This window comes from Centropristis striata, chromosome 22, assembly GCF_030273125.1.
Source record: "Centropristis striata isolate RG_2023a ecotype Rhode Island chromosome 22, C.striata_1.0, whole genome shotgun sequence".
In the NCBI taxonomy this organism is placed as follows: domain Eukaryota; kingdom Metazoa; phylum Chordata; class Actinopteri; order Perciformes; family Serranidae; genus Centropristis; species Centropristis striata.
Genome location: NC_081538.1, coordinates 27,267,830 through 27,283,162, shown reverse-complemented (window position 1 = coordinate 27,283,162; position 15,333 = coordinate 27,267,830). Strand labels below are relative to the sequence as shown.

General features: G+C 40.4%; 1 protein-coding gene across 3 annotated transcripts in view; it reads right to left on the bottom strand.

The window, feature by feature from the left end:
* Positions 1 to 839: 839 nt before the first annotated feature.
* tmem19 (transmembrane protein 19) overlaps positions 840 to 15,333 on the bottom strand; it is a 37,548-nt gene continuing 23,054 nt past the window's right edge. For all 3 annotated transcript variants that reach the window (XM_059325873.1, XM_059325874.1, XM_059325872.1), the window contains 5 exons: positions 14,690 to 14,827; positions 13,499 to 13,575; positions 13,171 to 13,348; positions 3,292 to 3,501; positions 840 to 1,503 (listed from right to left, as the gene is read on the bottom strand). In XM_059325873.1, the coding sequence (XP_059181856.1) occupies positions 1,343 to 1,503; positions 3,292 to 3,501; positions 13,171 to 13,348; positions 13,499 to 13,575; positions 14,690 to 14,827 (764 nt within the window). In that variant the 3' untranslated portion in view covers positions 840 to 1,342. The remainder of the gene's footprint in view (positions 1,504 to 3,291; positions 3,502 to 13,170; positions 13,349 to 13,498; positions 13,576 to 14,689; positions 14,828 to 15,333) is intronic.

Here is a 15,333-nt window from a genome sequence, read left to right as displayed (position 1 = left end):
TGTTTAAACATTTGGTAGTTTTGAGCAGGGTGGAAGTTGTTTAAGAGGTTTATGCAAAAACAAGTAGAAAAAAATATTGAACTGTAAAGTTTTTATAGCGTTTTTTGGAAGTGGACCCAGAGGGTTAAACACAGAAAACACACCTTTAGTTTTAAAGCTTGACGATTTTATTTACACATACAGACAGACAGTGGCAGGAAATACATGTTTATGGTTTTTTACACGCTTATCTGAGAACATGACTGTATAGTGTTGTAACAATACCAGAAATCTATGATAAATACTGAAACATTAAACATTGAACACACAGAACAAAGACAGACATTTAAATTATGTATTTGGCTGCAGACTGGAGCCTAAATTATATATTTTCCAACAAAGTTACATTAAAACCACAGTTTTTGATCTCACAGCATAAAGTCATTCATTCTGTTTTATTCTTCTTTCAATCCAGAGTCCTGACTTTCCCAAAATTGTAGTTATTTTTACAATTTTCACACATTTAAGGCAGCTGTTTTTATGGCTTACATCACAGTTAATGCACAAAAATCAGCTAACATATCCCAGACTTTGATTTACACCAGTGTACACAAAACAATTACATTTTGTGCCCTTTTTCATAAAAACAGCATTGCCTTTATGTAAACAAACTTGCATTTAAAGGGTGAAAATTCAGAAAATTATTTAATATTTCATATTCATGATCAGTGCCGAAGTTGGTTAAAAACTGTCTTCTAAAAGTGGAAAATAAAAACATTTAATTTCTTTATAGCAGTTTTTAGAAAAGGGATATTTTGGTTCTCTAAGGTAACAAATGGGAATTAAATAAACAATGTAATCTGACTACACAAAAAAATGAAATGCATCAAAATCAACTTTGTTGCAACTTTTCGGCTGTGAAATTAAAAAAAGAAATTAAAAACATTAAACCAAACCATTAAAAACAGAAAACAAACTTGACATTTGAAGGGTCAAACCTGATAATGGATAAAAAGATTGGGTAGGTATGATATGAAACAGTTCTGAAACAGAAACCATTTGTGTTAAATTACTAAATTAACGAATTAATTTAGTATAAAAATCGAACCGTGCACTTGGAGAATCGTTTCACCCCTAATTCTCAGTATCAGGAAAATAATTTCCAAACAACGTGTGCATTAATTTGTAGGACATAGTTGAGTTATTGTATGAAACACTACAAAGAGTTTTCATGATTTATTTTCCTCTGTCCAACATGATTCATTCAGGCAGAGAGCGTGTCATTAAGCTTGTGAGATCACTAACGATCATCAGATTACTACCAGTGTCTTTAATATTGAAGCCTCAGATGATGGTTGTTGGTCTACCGGGGCCACATGCCCCACGCCAGCCCGGGCAGGACCAGCGCCACCAGGACCGAAGAGAACAGGTTGACGGCGTTGTTGTCCAGGATCGGTTTCCCACAGATCCTCCGAGTGGTGGCCGACTCGTAGCTCACCACCTTCCCGATGCTCGAGTCGAAACCTGAAGACACGAAGAGGAGGAAACGCCTGGTGAAGGAGGCTGGAACTCCATTTACACAAGAACACCGTTTTGTTTTATTCTTCGGGTCAGTTATTCCTACTGTTGATCAAAGAAGTCACAGAATAATACATCATCTATATTATAACAGACCATTTTGAGATTCGAAAATTTGTGACTTTTTCCCGAAAAATTTTGACATGCTATGACTTTTTCTTCAAATTTTGGACATCTTAAATTTTTTTATTTTTTTTTGTTGTTATTTCAGGAAAAGGCACCCTACTAAGTGTATGAACAGACTAAAATGAGACCATTATGAGAGTATCGGGGCATTAAAGAATTTTGTGACTTTTTCCCGAAAAATTTCGACGTGCTACATAGTATGACTTTTTTTCAAATTTTGGACAGCTCACAATGTAGTGTTTTTTTGTTATTTCGAAAAAAGCCATCCGACTACACGTATCAACAGACTATAATTGACCCATTTGGAGCATTTTAATATTTGACCAATTTTGACAAAAATCGACATGCTATAGTATGACTTTTTTGGGAGGGGCTCATTTTTGAACATCCCGAAATATGGTGTTTTTCTGTCATTTCTGGCCATATTTTGCTCTAATATGTATCAACAGACTATAATTGACCCATTTGGAGCATTTTTAGCCATTTTAATATTTCCCCAATTTTGACAAAAATCGACATGCATGTATGACTTTTTTGGGAGGGGCTCATTTGTGGACATCCCTTAATTGTCATGATTCATGTCTTGTGTTTTCTGTTTTATTATGTGATCACTCACCCATGTTTCCTTCCTCGTCTGTGTGAACCTGATCCCTGATTGGGTCTCCCACACCGCTTCTCATCACTCCTTGTATAGAACTAACTGGCTCGCCTCGTTGCCAGTTTGTTGTTCTTCCAAGCTCACGTCCCAGTATTTCATAGTAATAGCCTCGTCTTTTTGAAACCATTTTTGCCTTCTTGTTTCTGCCTTTTTACCTCTTGTTTTGGATACTTTTGCCTGTGTTACTGTCTGCCTGTGTACCGACCTTGTTTCTAGAATAAACACCTTTTGAGTATTGTAACCTGATCTCTGTCGTTGCATTTGAGTCCTGCCTTTTGAGCCACGTCCCTCAACAATGATATGGTGTTTTGTCGCTATTTTCAGACAGATGATACTATTACACGGGGCAGTTAAAAATTTTGTGATTTTTCCCCCTGAAAATTTTTCGACATGTATTCTTCAAATTTAGACATCTCTAAATGTGGTGGTTTTTTTGTTATTTCAGGAAAAGCCACCCTTACTAAGCAAAGCACAGACTATAATGAGACCATTTTGAGAATATCGGGGCATTTAAAAATTTTGTGACATTTTCCCGAAAAATCTCGACATGCATGACTTTTTTATCAAATTTTGGACATCTCGAAATGTGATTTTTTTTTGTTATTTCGGGAAAAGCCACCCGGCTACGCGTATCAACAGACTATAATAGGACCATTTTCAGAATATTGAGGCAATTAAAAATGTTGTGACTTTTTCTTCAAATTTTAGACATCTCAAAATTTGCTGTTATTTTTGAAAAAAATTAAAAAACGATCAACACAAGACCACTTTGAGAGTATCGTGGCATTTAAAATTTTTGACAAAAAATGCCATAGTAGTATGATTTCTTTCTTTTTTTTCAAATCTGGGACATCCCTTTATAAAGTATGGCATTAAATATATGGTTAAAAGGTAAAACGTAAAAACATGGCATTTGACACCTTCATGTGTCAGAAACACACTCTTCCTACCTGAGTATTGCATGTGAGCTCCAAGGAAGGAGTCCAGCATGGACCCCAGCAGGCCGGCCACGCCGCCATAAACCATGATGGGCCACTGGGGGTCGGCCAGGTGCAGGTCAGAGATCAGGAGGAGCTGCGTTGCGTAGTAAGCCACGCCCACCGCGAAGCCACCCAGGAAGCTGGCAACCAGTCCCACAGTGGTGACTCCCCCGTTTGTTCCTGGAGAGTAAAACAGCATGATGTCTTTACATTTAAACAGACATGTCAAAAAGACACAGATCAGTTCAGTCTAGATTTGTTTTTCTCTGCCTTTTATCATTCTATGCTGTCTTACATACTGTACCTTTATGTTCATGCATGGGTGTACATGTTTGTTGGAGTTGTGTTGCACTTCGTTTTTTTTTTTTTTTTTTAACATTTTGTCCTTATTTAGAATCACATTTCAATATCACATTACAACAGTCATCACCGTTTTGATAATAGACACTGTGATCCATATTTTCAGATTTTTATAAACAAACGAACGAACAGAACTTGGGGGTGTTTCCATCTACAGTAAGTAGTAAAAAACAGATTAAAACATTTTTTTTAAAAGAAAGTTACACAATATTAAACAAAAGAAGGGCGTTTCGGGGCGATGTACAATCTCCACTTCTCCCAGATTTCCTCAAATTTGGCTTTTTGAAGCCTCACAGAGAAAGTGATTCTTTCCATTACAAAAATGTCATAGATGATGTCATACCACTCGTCTATAGATGGCTGTCTGGCTTCAGCCATTTCCTTGTTATAGCTTTTTTAGCTACACTCAGTATGCCAAAAAGGTATTTTGTGTTTTTATTTGAGGAGCACTTTGTTTTTTTATAATAAATGGTTCCCTTGCCTCAAGATATCTGAATGGAACTCATGGGTTCTTTAAGTACCACAGACATGTTCACTTTATGCTAATCCCATGCAGGTTTTTTTGGAGGCAGTACAAATGTGTTATTTTCACCTACTTTATTTATATATTTTATTTTATTCAAGTGGATAGTGTTCGTCCTCATAGCAGCATTTCATTGCAGTGAGAGCATTTATTTAAACTTGAGCTCAGTGTATAAAATGAGCTGCTGTGACCTCGAGGAACTTTACAACCACAAACTAGATACCAAGCGAATTCAGAGGAGGGAACATAACAGAAGTGCTCAACATACAATCCGTGAAAAATGCAATTCTTGCAGAAATCTCAAAAATGTTCATTAAAAGTACCTCAAGTGTCTTTTTTTGTGTGTTTTTGAGCGATTTTTGACAATTTTTAAATAAATTCTCTGGTAAAAAATGTGGCAAAATTTTGCAAAAAATTGCCACAACAAGTAATGAAACAGATTTCCTAAACTCATATCATAATGTTCAAAGCCCTCTAAACTTCTAATATTTAAATATAAGCTTTTTTTGTTTTTTTACTTATTAATGTAACATTTACTGTTGACCTGCTATCTCCCCCTAAATGTCCCCACACTGCCCCCTCTTTGAAAAAAAACAAAGATTGGTCTATGGTTTCTAAGGGCAGAAAAACATGATGAATACAATTACAGCAATCCGCTTGTAGTGGCACGATCAAAACAAATTAAGTGACACTTATCAGCGGGGGTCTGATCTCCGATGCGTGTCCACAAACCAACAAGCAATGCTTCCGTCTCAGTCATTTCTTTTATTTCATATATTTCTTCATATCTTTAACATTGTTTTCACTCACGATCAAAAGATGTGGCGTGACGCTCCCGCTGATTCTGAACACAAAACCTCAACTAATCAGTACTCAACTTAAATCACCTGTGCTTCACTCTCAGGCTGCGTCCGCCGTCCCCTTTATCCCCACCCACAAGCGCCTCAGAAAATAAATTAAATCAAGCGGCCTCTACAATCCGGCCCCTAATTATAAGGCAGGGGGACTTATAATTAACTTAAACAGAGCATCATTACTGTTATAACCCATATGACACTTTAAGCAACATTTTTTAACTATTTGCTATCATTTCTAACCCATTCTATCTGTTTTTTACAGCTCAAACATAACATAACAATACAAAAGTACATGATTTTGATCTTCTGGGTCCTTGCTGCAAAGAAAATAGTCTTTTCTGGGGCAGCGATCCGCCTACACCCCTTTGCAAATGTCAGTCAGTCATCAGTCCTTAGTCATTAGTCAGGTGTCAGTCTCACAGACAAGGCAGAGCTTGTCGATGGGCCTTTCGAGGGTGCTGCTCCGAGTCTTGACCTGTACCCGACGAACAAGGCCTCTGGCGTCCAACGTAGTCTGCTCCACTCGGCCTAGCAACCATGAATTTCTTGGCGAGTTTTCATCCATTATCAAGACGACATCTCCAACTTTGAGATTCCTTTTTATCTTGTTCCACTTTTGACGCTCTTGCAGGTTTGGGAGATACTCTTTGGTCCATCTTCTCCAAAATAAATCGGCCAGATACTGGGCTTGCTTCCACCGTCTTCGGGAGTAACAATCCTGCTTACTGAAGAGCCCAGGGGGAAGCAGTGGCTTTTTCTTAAGTAGCAACAAATGATTTGGAGTTAATGCCTCTATGTCACCTGGATCATCAGACGTAGTGGTTATGGGCCTATCATTAACAATTGCTTCCACTTCACAAAGCAAAGTTTGTAGGCACTCGTCGTCCATAATTTGTTCACCCAGCACTGACTTTAATATTCTTTTCACCAGTCTTACTTGCCTCTCCCATATTCCGCCAAAGTGTGGTCCAGCCGGTGGGTTGAAGAGCCACTGTATTCCTTTTTCTGCCAGAGTGTTTTTGATCTTGGCTTGATTCATTTCTCTTATAGCAGCTCTGAGCTCTTTCTCGGCCCCAACTAGGTTTGTCCCATTATCAGACCGGATGAGATCCACCTGTCCTCTTCTACACATGAAGCGTCGGATAGCATGTATGCACGAGCTTGTGTCCAGGCTGTGAGCGACTTCGATGTGCAGAGCACGTGTTGTTAAGCAGGTAAACAATACGCCGTACCTCTTAATGATGGTGCGACCTCTTTTGACCTCCATGGGCCCAAAGTAGTCCATCCCTACGTGTGTGAAGGGGGGTTTGTCAGGAATCAGCCGATCTACAGGCAAGTCTGCCATTTTTTGCTCCTGACCTCTTGCATGACGTTTTCTACAAACGACACAACGAAATATAACCTTTCTTGCTGCTGCGTTTGCTGCAGGTATCCAGTAATGCTGTCGAAGGCGAGAAAGCATGAAGTTCCTGCCAGAATGTCCAGTTTTTTCATGAATGTCTTGCAATAACAGGTTGGTAGCATGGAGACCTTTCGGCATTATTATGGGATGTTTTGAGCTTTCAGGCAGGGCGGATTTATGCAATCGTCCACCGACTCTGAGCAGGCCATCCTGAAGACAAGGATCCAACCTAAAGATGGGGCTGTTTCCTTTTAGCGCCTGCTTTCCTTTTTCCAGAGCTGAGATTTCTGACTGGAAGCTGCAACGCTGACAGTACCGAACAACCGCCACCTCTGCTCTGTCCAACTCTTCCACAGTCAGCGGGCCTTGAAGGGGGGAAGCAGAATTTACTGTTTTCCTTCCTTTGTGTGCCTTGGCTATCAGATAATCTCTTATTCTCAGGATCCAGGCTATGGCCCGTTTTAAGCGCCACCAGCTAGAATAGTAGTCTATCAATTTTTCCACTGCACATAAGCCTACAGTGACTGCGGAGAATGCCATGATTGTTTTTCTCACCTCTGGATCATCCTCACCAAGATTCAAGCCTTGAGGCTTGTCCACTGCTCTCACATTTGCGCTCTGTAAGGAGGCAGGCCCTTGCAGCCATCTTTGGTCGGCCAAGAACTGCTCCACTGTGAGTCCCCGTGAGGCACAATCAGCTGGCTTTTCAGAGGTGTTTATGAAGTTCCACTGTTCCACATTTGTGGCCTCCTTAATGATGGCAATTCTATTGGCCACGAAGGTTTTCAGCCTCAATGCTTCATTCGTGATGTATTTTAGCACAGCTGTGCTATCTGTCCAAAAAGCTGAGGCTTGGAGGTCCCACTGGAGCTCCCTTTTCAACACTTTGTCCATGTTTACGGCCATCGCTGCTGCAGTGAGCTCTAAGCGTGGGATGGTGGTTTGCTTCAGCGGGGCTACTCTGGCCTTACCCATCACAAAGGCGCAGTGAACATGGCCGTTCTTGTTTGTCAGCTTCAGGTATGACACTGTCCCATAGCCACTCTCACTGGCGTCTGAAAAGTGATTGAGCTGGGCTGTGGCAACTGGACCAAAATCCCTAGGCTTGATGCACCTTGCTATTTGGAAGTTGGATATTTGAGGCAATTGGTTCACCCAGTTTCCCCAATCATGTAATAGGTGCTGAGGGATTTCTTCATCCCAGGTGATTTTTTCTTTGCACAGCCTTTGCAGAATGGATTTGGCAGGGAGTATGACAGGGGCAAGAAACCCAAGAGGGTCGTATATGGAGCTGACTGTAGAAAGGACTGCTCTTCTTGTGTTTGGCTTCTCTTTCATGGAAACTTTGAATCTGAAAGTGTCTGAGTTTTCACACCACAACACACCCAAAGCTCTTTCTATGGGAAGAGCATCTTTAACAAGGTCCAATGCTTTCACCTCCTTTGCTCTGTCATTTTCCGGCACCGATTTCAAAAGTGCACGACTGCTACTTGTCCATCTAGACAGTTTGAAGCCTCCAGCAGCGCATAGTGTTGTGAGCTCCTTTCTTAATGCGATGGCAGCCTTCTCGCTGCTAACTGACTTTAGGCAGTCGTCAACATAGAAGTTTCTCATTATCGTTTCCACAGCTTCTGATGATGACCTTGTCCTGTTGTCCTCTGCAGTTTTGCGCAAGGCAAAGTTCGCACAGCTGGCAGATGAGGTGGCTCCGAAAAGATGAACTACTACCTTGTGCTCAGCCATCTCTCGAGACAGGTCTCCATCTGGCCACCAGAAAAAGCGCAGAAGGTCAGTGTCCTTCTCTGGGACTCTCACTTGGTGGTACATGGCCTCTATGTCGGCCATCATGGCCACACTTTCTTCTCTGAATCGAGTCAGCACACCTATAAGTGTGTTAGTTAAGTCTGGGCCTTGGAGCAGCCTTTGGTTAAGAGACACCCCTTGGTAACTAGCAGCACAGTCAAACACAACACGAAGTTTTTTCTTCCGTGGATGGTATACACCATGGTGTGGTATATACCAATCTGCGCCAACCTGCCCCTTTAACTGTGTTTCTGGGAGTTTGACTGCGTATCCTTTATTTAACATGTCTGCCATGCAGTTCGAATACTCTCTGTGAAAGTCAGGATTCCTGCTGAGCCTTTTCTTAAGGGCGAGTGCACGCTGGATAGCTGCGTCTCGATTGTTCGGCATCTTTATCTCTGAGTCTTTCATTGGTAGCTCAATGTAGTAGTGTCCCTCCTTGAATTCCACAGACTTTGAAACTGATTCCATGAATCTTTTGTCTTCGATTGACATTTCCATTTTTTCATCACGGCTGCGTTCTGGAAAGTCTATGTTGTACTGCTGCAACAGCATCTTCTCTATGATTTCTATTGCTATCCGGTTAACTGTGACAGCTTGCTGTTCTCTTTCCACATGCGCTCTGATTGGTCCATTGACTGTCCATCCCAGGATTGTTTTGACAGCATACGGTCCCTTGTTGCGACTGTGAATCACACTCCAAGGTTCAAAAACTTCAGGAGTGTCATTGCCAATAAGGAGTCCTACATCAGCATCGATGTGTGGTAATTTCACGTCTCTAAGGTAAGACCACTCGTTAATGTCCTTTTGTTGAGGGATGTTTTTCTTTCCAACTGGAATCCTCTTTTGTACAAACACCTTTGAGAGAGTTACGTATTTGTCCTCATTGATCCCACAAACTTCCAAGTTTCTTACAAGACAGCCCTTTACACACTTGGTTGAGTTCATGGTGCTTAAAACTATCTCTGTTCCTTTACCATGCAGGTTAAGCTGCTTGACCAGTGCATCAGTACAAAAGGTTCCGGAGCTCCCCGGATCGATAAATGCATAGGTCTTCACAATCTTTGTCCCCAGTTTTGCTTTGACATACACTGGAAGAATTGCCAGGATGCAGCTGTCTCCGGCCCCAGTAGCAAGAGATGCCTCCTCATCCAGACCCACAAGAGCACTTCTGATTGTTTGTTGTTCAGTGAATTCAGTTTGACAGCTTGTGTTAGTTTGCTTTGTAACATTTCCATCTTTATGAATGTGCAACAAGCTTGGGTGTTTTTGTGAGCACACCTGACACGTCATTCTTCTGCTGCAATGTTTGCTAAGATGCCCCTTCAATAGACAGCCAAAACATATGCCATTCTTTCGTAAAAAGTCCAGCTTTTCTTTGTGTGATTTTTCTAGGATTTGGTGACACTCAGCCATTGTGTGATTTTTCCTCCAATACAGACATGGCCTGGTGAGGGCAGCGTTGTTGTGCGATGTAGTGGGCCTGTTGCTTGAATTGACAGCTTCACTGCGCAATGACACGCTGGTGGCAAAACTACTGCCTCTTGGATTTTCCTTCCTTGACATTTTTACAGCAATGGGGCTTTTTCTTTCTTTTTCTTCACCTGCTATTCCATGCAGGTCGCCAAAGAGGGGGTCATTTGCTATTCTTGCCTCTTTGTCCACAAAAGTTACCAGATCCACAAATTTTACCCGACATTGCTTTCTCTCTGTGATGTCAAAGGCAACAGCTCTCCATTTTTCTCTCATTTTATATGGGAGTTTTGCAATAACCACTCTCATGTTGGCTGGGTTATCCAGTTCCTCCATATAGTCAACATCTCCCAAGGCATTCATGCAGGTCACAAGAAAAAGGGAAAAACTGTGGAGGGTCTTGGCATCCTCAGATTTAATCTGCGGCCAGTTTAGCAGTTTACCAACCAACGCTGTTGCAATCTTAAGTGGGTTTCCATAGCGGTCCTCCAGGAGGCGCACCGCTTCTCTATAACCCCGGCTGGAAGGCATATGTTGGCAACTTTTCACCAGGTCGTGTGGCTCACCTTTAGTAAACTGCTCCAAGAAGAAGAGTTTATCTGCATTGTTATCAGTCTTCGAGTCAATAACATGTTCAAATGCCTTCAAAAAAGATCTGAAGTCAAGCGGGTCACCACAAAACACAGGCACATCACGATAAGGTAAACGAGTTGACTGTTGTTGTTTGACAAGCAATTCTGTTATATCTGTCTGCTTCTTTATAACATCATATAATTCATTGTCATGATTTATTATTCGTTGACGACCAGTGTTGGGCTCCTGCATCATGATTGGCCCTTTAATCTTGGGTTTGGCTCCCAGTGATGAGACTGGAGGCTGCCTAGGATATGTGGGGGGCATTGTCACCTGGCTGGGATATGTGGGTGGCATTGTCACCTTTTGCACATCAACACCCTTTTGAACATGTGAAACAACTGCTTCATCAAGATATTCATTCATCCCATCAATTGGTTCAGAAACATCATATTCTTCATACACTTTAATCTTTGCATTAGACACTGCCAGGGCAGTTTGAATCCTTAGCTCCTCCTTTTCAGCTGCAAGCTGTGCCTCCTTTAATGCCAGTGCTTGCTTTTGTCTCAATGCGGCTGCCTTTGCCACCAAGGCTGCTCTCCTTGTTTCCTCTTTGATGCGCGCGGAGGACGCTGATGACGTGCCAGAGCGCGCACTGCGTGACGTTGATGATCCTTGTTTTGACACGTTTGACACACTGTCCAGCGGGGATAATTCATCCTCCTCTTCAGCCGCCCCGTTGCTGCGGGGTTTTGCCTTGGCATCTTTGCACCACATTAATACTTTTTGAATGAATTCCTCAAATCTCTTTAACTTTGGCTGAAACCATTGCTCCTGGTCAGCGCGCAATTCCTCCGGATTTAAACGCTGTTGAACAGATTTGTTGAGCGCCTTGAACGTCTCAAACACAGCATTGAAATCCTTCATCTTTAGTTTTATGTCTCGATAGTCCGCCTCCTTTCCCATGAGATCATCGATCTGGTTTGATTTTAGGGTGAGCTGCCTTAACTTTGTTCTCCTTGCACCGATGTCATCATACAACTTATCATCCTCGTCTTTCTCCGCGAGGCCAGTATCACCGGCGCTTTCATCCGTCATGTTTCACACTCAAATCAATCCATTCATTAATTCATTACGAGGGCACAAATCACGGCTTTCACTCTTATGGCGTGTTTGATCCACTGGATTTCCATTCAATGCAACAGTTGATCTTCACGTAATCTTTTGATTTTACTGTAGTGGCACGATCAAAACAAATTAAGTGACACTTATCAGCGGGGGTCTGATCTCCGATGCGTGTCCACAAACCAACAAGCAATGCTTCCGTCTCAGTCATTTCTTTTATTTCATATATTTCTTCATATCTTTAACATTGTTTTCACTCACGATCAAAAGATGTGGCGTGACGCTCCCGCTGATTCTGAACACAAAACCTCAACTAATCAGTACTCAACTTAAATCACCTGTGCTTCACTCTCAGGCTGCGTCCGCCGTCCCCTTTATCCCCACCCACAAGCGCCTCAGAAAATAAATTAAATCAAGCGGCCTCTACACCGCTTATTTACTTGTATAGCCAGAACTTGGAGGAAATGTTATCTTGATTCTAGGAATTTCCTGAATAAACAGTTTCCAGCTGACACTCAACACAAAGAAACTGTGTGTGTTCTTAAACTTTCACCTCCTCGATCTGTCACAGAACGAAGAGCAGCTTCTGTTTACATTCATACACGTGTCTAGTAGGTTTAGGTCAACTGACTGATATCATAAACTGAGAAAAATGAATTACACACAGTAGGTTTGACTAGTGAAAGTGGACTCCTTTGTTGTCACTTTGTTGCCACTCAGTCTGCTCTGTAATGTATTAAAGAAGCATTTAACTACAGCTGGAGGCTAATTTATACACATTTTTCCCGTTAAATTTCCATGAGGCAAATTCTCATGACCAAAAATTCCCTAAAACGTTCATGAAGAAATGAAAAGCTGAAAAGGGGTTTGATACAAAACAAGCATTTCAATAAGCAGTAAGATGTTTACATATACATATCAAAATGTGTTGAATCCTGATAACTTCATTATTTAGATTTAATTAACATATGAATGCAGCGATTAATGGATTAATTGATCGTTAACGTTATAGATCAGGGGTGTCAAACTCTGGCCCGCGGGCCAAATTTGGCCGGTATTATACGGCGCATTTACCGCTAATACTACAAATCCCACAATGGCCTGCTGTTGTTTTGGCGCGTCAATCAGGACAGGACCCAGAAACACACTCCTCTGTGACAGTTGTCATAGCAACCTCAAGCTAGAGCTGTCTCCGAGCTACCCCTTCCCAAAAATGGAGAAAAGAAAGGCAGAATTTATTAACCTGTTGAAAAAGTTTATTTTGATATTTAAATCAGAAGGATGCAAATAGAAAAGAGGCATACGATTTTTATTGAATTTTTATTTAATAAATTAATGACATTGATGTGTTTTTTATTTGAAATTTGATTTTGCATGTCTGCACTATTTAGTTATATATTGTATGTTTATAAGCGTTGCTGGTTCCATATTTAATGTTAAAGCAAAACATGTTTGGTATATATTGAAAGGTTTATTTGTTCAATGTTGGCCCGCGATTTTATTCAAGTTTTAAATTTTGGCCCATTGTGTATTTGAGTTTGACACCCCTGTTATAGATAATCGAGGCAGGTTTCTTCCAAATGCCGATCCATAGTTTAAATTAAAGTTAAATAAAAATAAAAAAAAGATTAATTTAACTCCAACAGTTCATACATACATGCTGCTCTAGACAGAATGGACATGAGGTGGGGGACTGTAGCGGTAAAAACCACCGACTCCCTTCAGCTTCTCACCTGCTGGGACTTCCTTCCAGGTTGTGATGAGTCTGGGCTGTGATTGGCTGAGGACGGGCCCCACCTCTGAGGCCCAGGTGTCCCCGGCGCTGCACGCCATGGCGCCCAGCAGTGACAGGCACATCCAGGAGGCCGAGTACTGTTTGCTGAAGTCAATGGGGATCTCACCTGGACCCACCTGAAACACAACCGCCATGTTCAAGACTTATCATTGAATACTGAGGGGAAATAAACATTTGCATATAATAAAACTGTTTCTGATTATTAGCAGGTTTCTATTTTGTGTTTTCTGATGGTTTGTTTGCATGCATAATAAGTAAAAATGTACCTCTATCATATAAAGCAGTGCCAGCTCTGTGGGAACTCCTCCGTTACAGAAGACCTGGACCCAGTTCCTCTGGCCCCCTGAACACAAACACAAACGTTAATACATTTATATTTATTGTTTATTGTTTTATTTGGATCCCCATTAGCTGCAGCACAACTGCAGCTATTCTTCCTGGGGTCCGACATATAATATACAGTACATACAACTTCAATTAAAACAAATTTAAAGACTTAACAATGGGAATAGTGAAGGAAAAAAAAAAATCTTAAAATTTAAGGGGAGACACTACAGATGAATAGGTAATTTAAAACTTAAAGCTTATAAAACTTATAGATATCATCATGAAACTTCAACAGTTTGTTTTTTAGATTAAGATAATATTTTTTTGCATGACAAGTTTTATGAAATGTTATGTTTAGATATACAAATTAGGCGTGAACTCGATAAATTTGCATATATTTCCAGGACGTAAATCCGAACATTGAATAAAGGAAATTATTTCAAAAGTTATTATTTTATTTTGATGGTATATTAGATTCAAAGTTTACTTCAGGAGGAAGTCATTTCATAAATCAGGAAATACTGTCAAAAGCCTTATAAAGTTGTATAAATCAGGTTATGAATGAAATATAGACAAACTGTTAAAACCTTCAGAATATAGTAAGGAATAAAACTGGTCATTTTGGTGTCTTTAAGTTGAGCTAACGTTGTGATTTATGAGAAAAAACTCATTTTGAGAAAACGGCCTTTAAAGGTTTTTATACATTCTACAAGTGAATAGGGTAATTTTTTTAAACTTATAGATATCACCATGAAACTTCCCCAGTTTGTTATTTACATTAAGACATATTTTTTTGTATTACAAGTTTTATGAAATTTTATGTTTAGATATGCAAATGAGGCATGAGATTTATGAGAAAAAACCCATTTAGAGAAAACGGCCTTTAAAAGGTTTTTATACATCCTTAATGGAAATTACAATCGAAAGAAGAAATATTGAATCTAATTCACAGCAACAACATGTAAAACACAAAATATTGTGCAGGACAGTGGGAAATCGACAAAATATGGTAAAACATACACCGAAATGTTAGTTTTGGATGTTTTATTTCCACTATTCAAGAAAAATAGCCCAAAACCTCAAAATTGACCAGTGCATGAAAAACGATGTTTTTGCCTGAAGTGTCTCACCTTCTTTGTATTCTGCGTCTATTTTCTTCTTCTGCGCTCCTCCCCAGCGGGTCAGTTTGGAGGAGGTGATGAAGAAGGCGAGCAGAGAGGAGAAGAAGCTGTAGTTGGCCATCGTCAACACAAAACCTACAAGGAGAGCTGAGAAAAAAACCCCAAATCATTTCAGGGAATTCTCCACAGTAAACTAAGTGTTTCACCAGGACATTAGGGCTTTAGGGACTTTTCTACTTTTTTCTCAAATGATCTCCTACACTCAAGAGATAATTTGATGTGATTTTGGTTTTTTATCGACATCGAATTGATTCATTTTGGGAATTTTGCAAACAAGTGTGCATTCTGTCCTGAGGAGGTGAATTGTTGAAAAGGACTTGATAGTAACATTTAAAATAAACTAATCGTTTGTTCACTGAAACGGAGCCTTAATGGAGAAAATGTGACCCAGAAGGCTCCAAGCAAAGATCATCTTCATGTCAAATTAAAAGGAAGAAAATCTACTGATGCTCCCTTCAAAGCCACCAGAGTCCTTATGCCATATTATGCTCAAAAATCGACATGCTATAGTACGACTTTTTTTTGAGGGGGTCATTTTTCTATATCCCATAATATGGTGTTTTTTTTTTGTCATTTCTGGACTTATGCTCTAA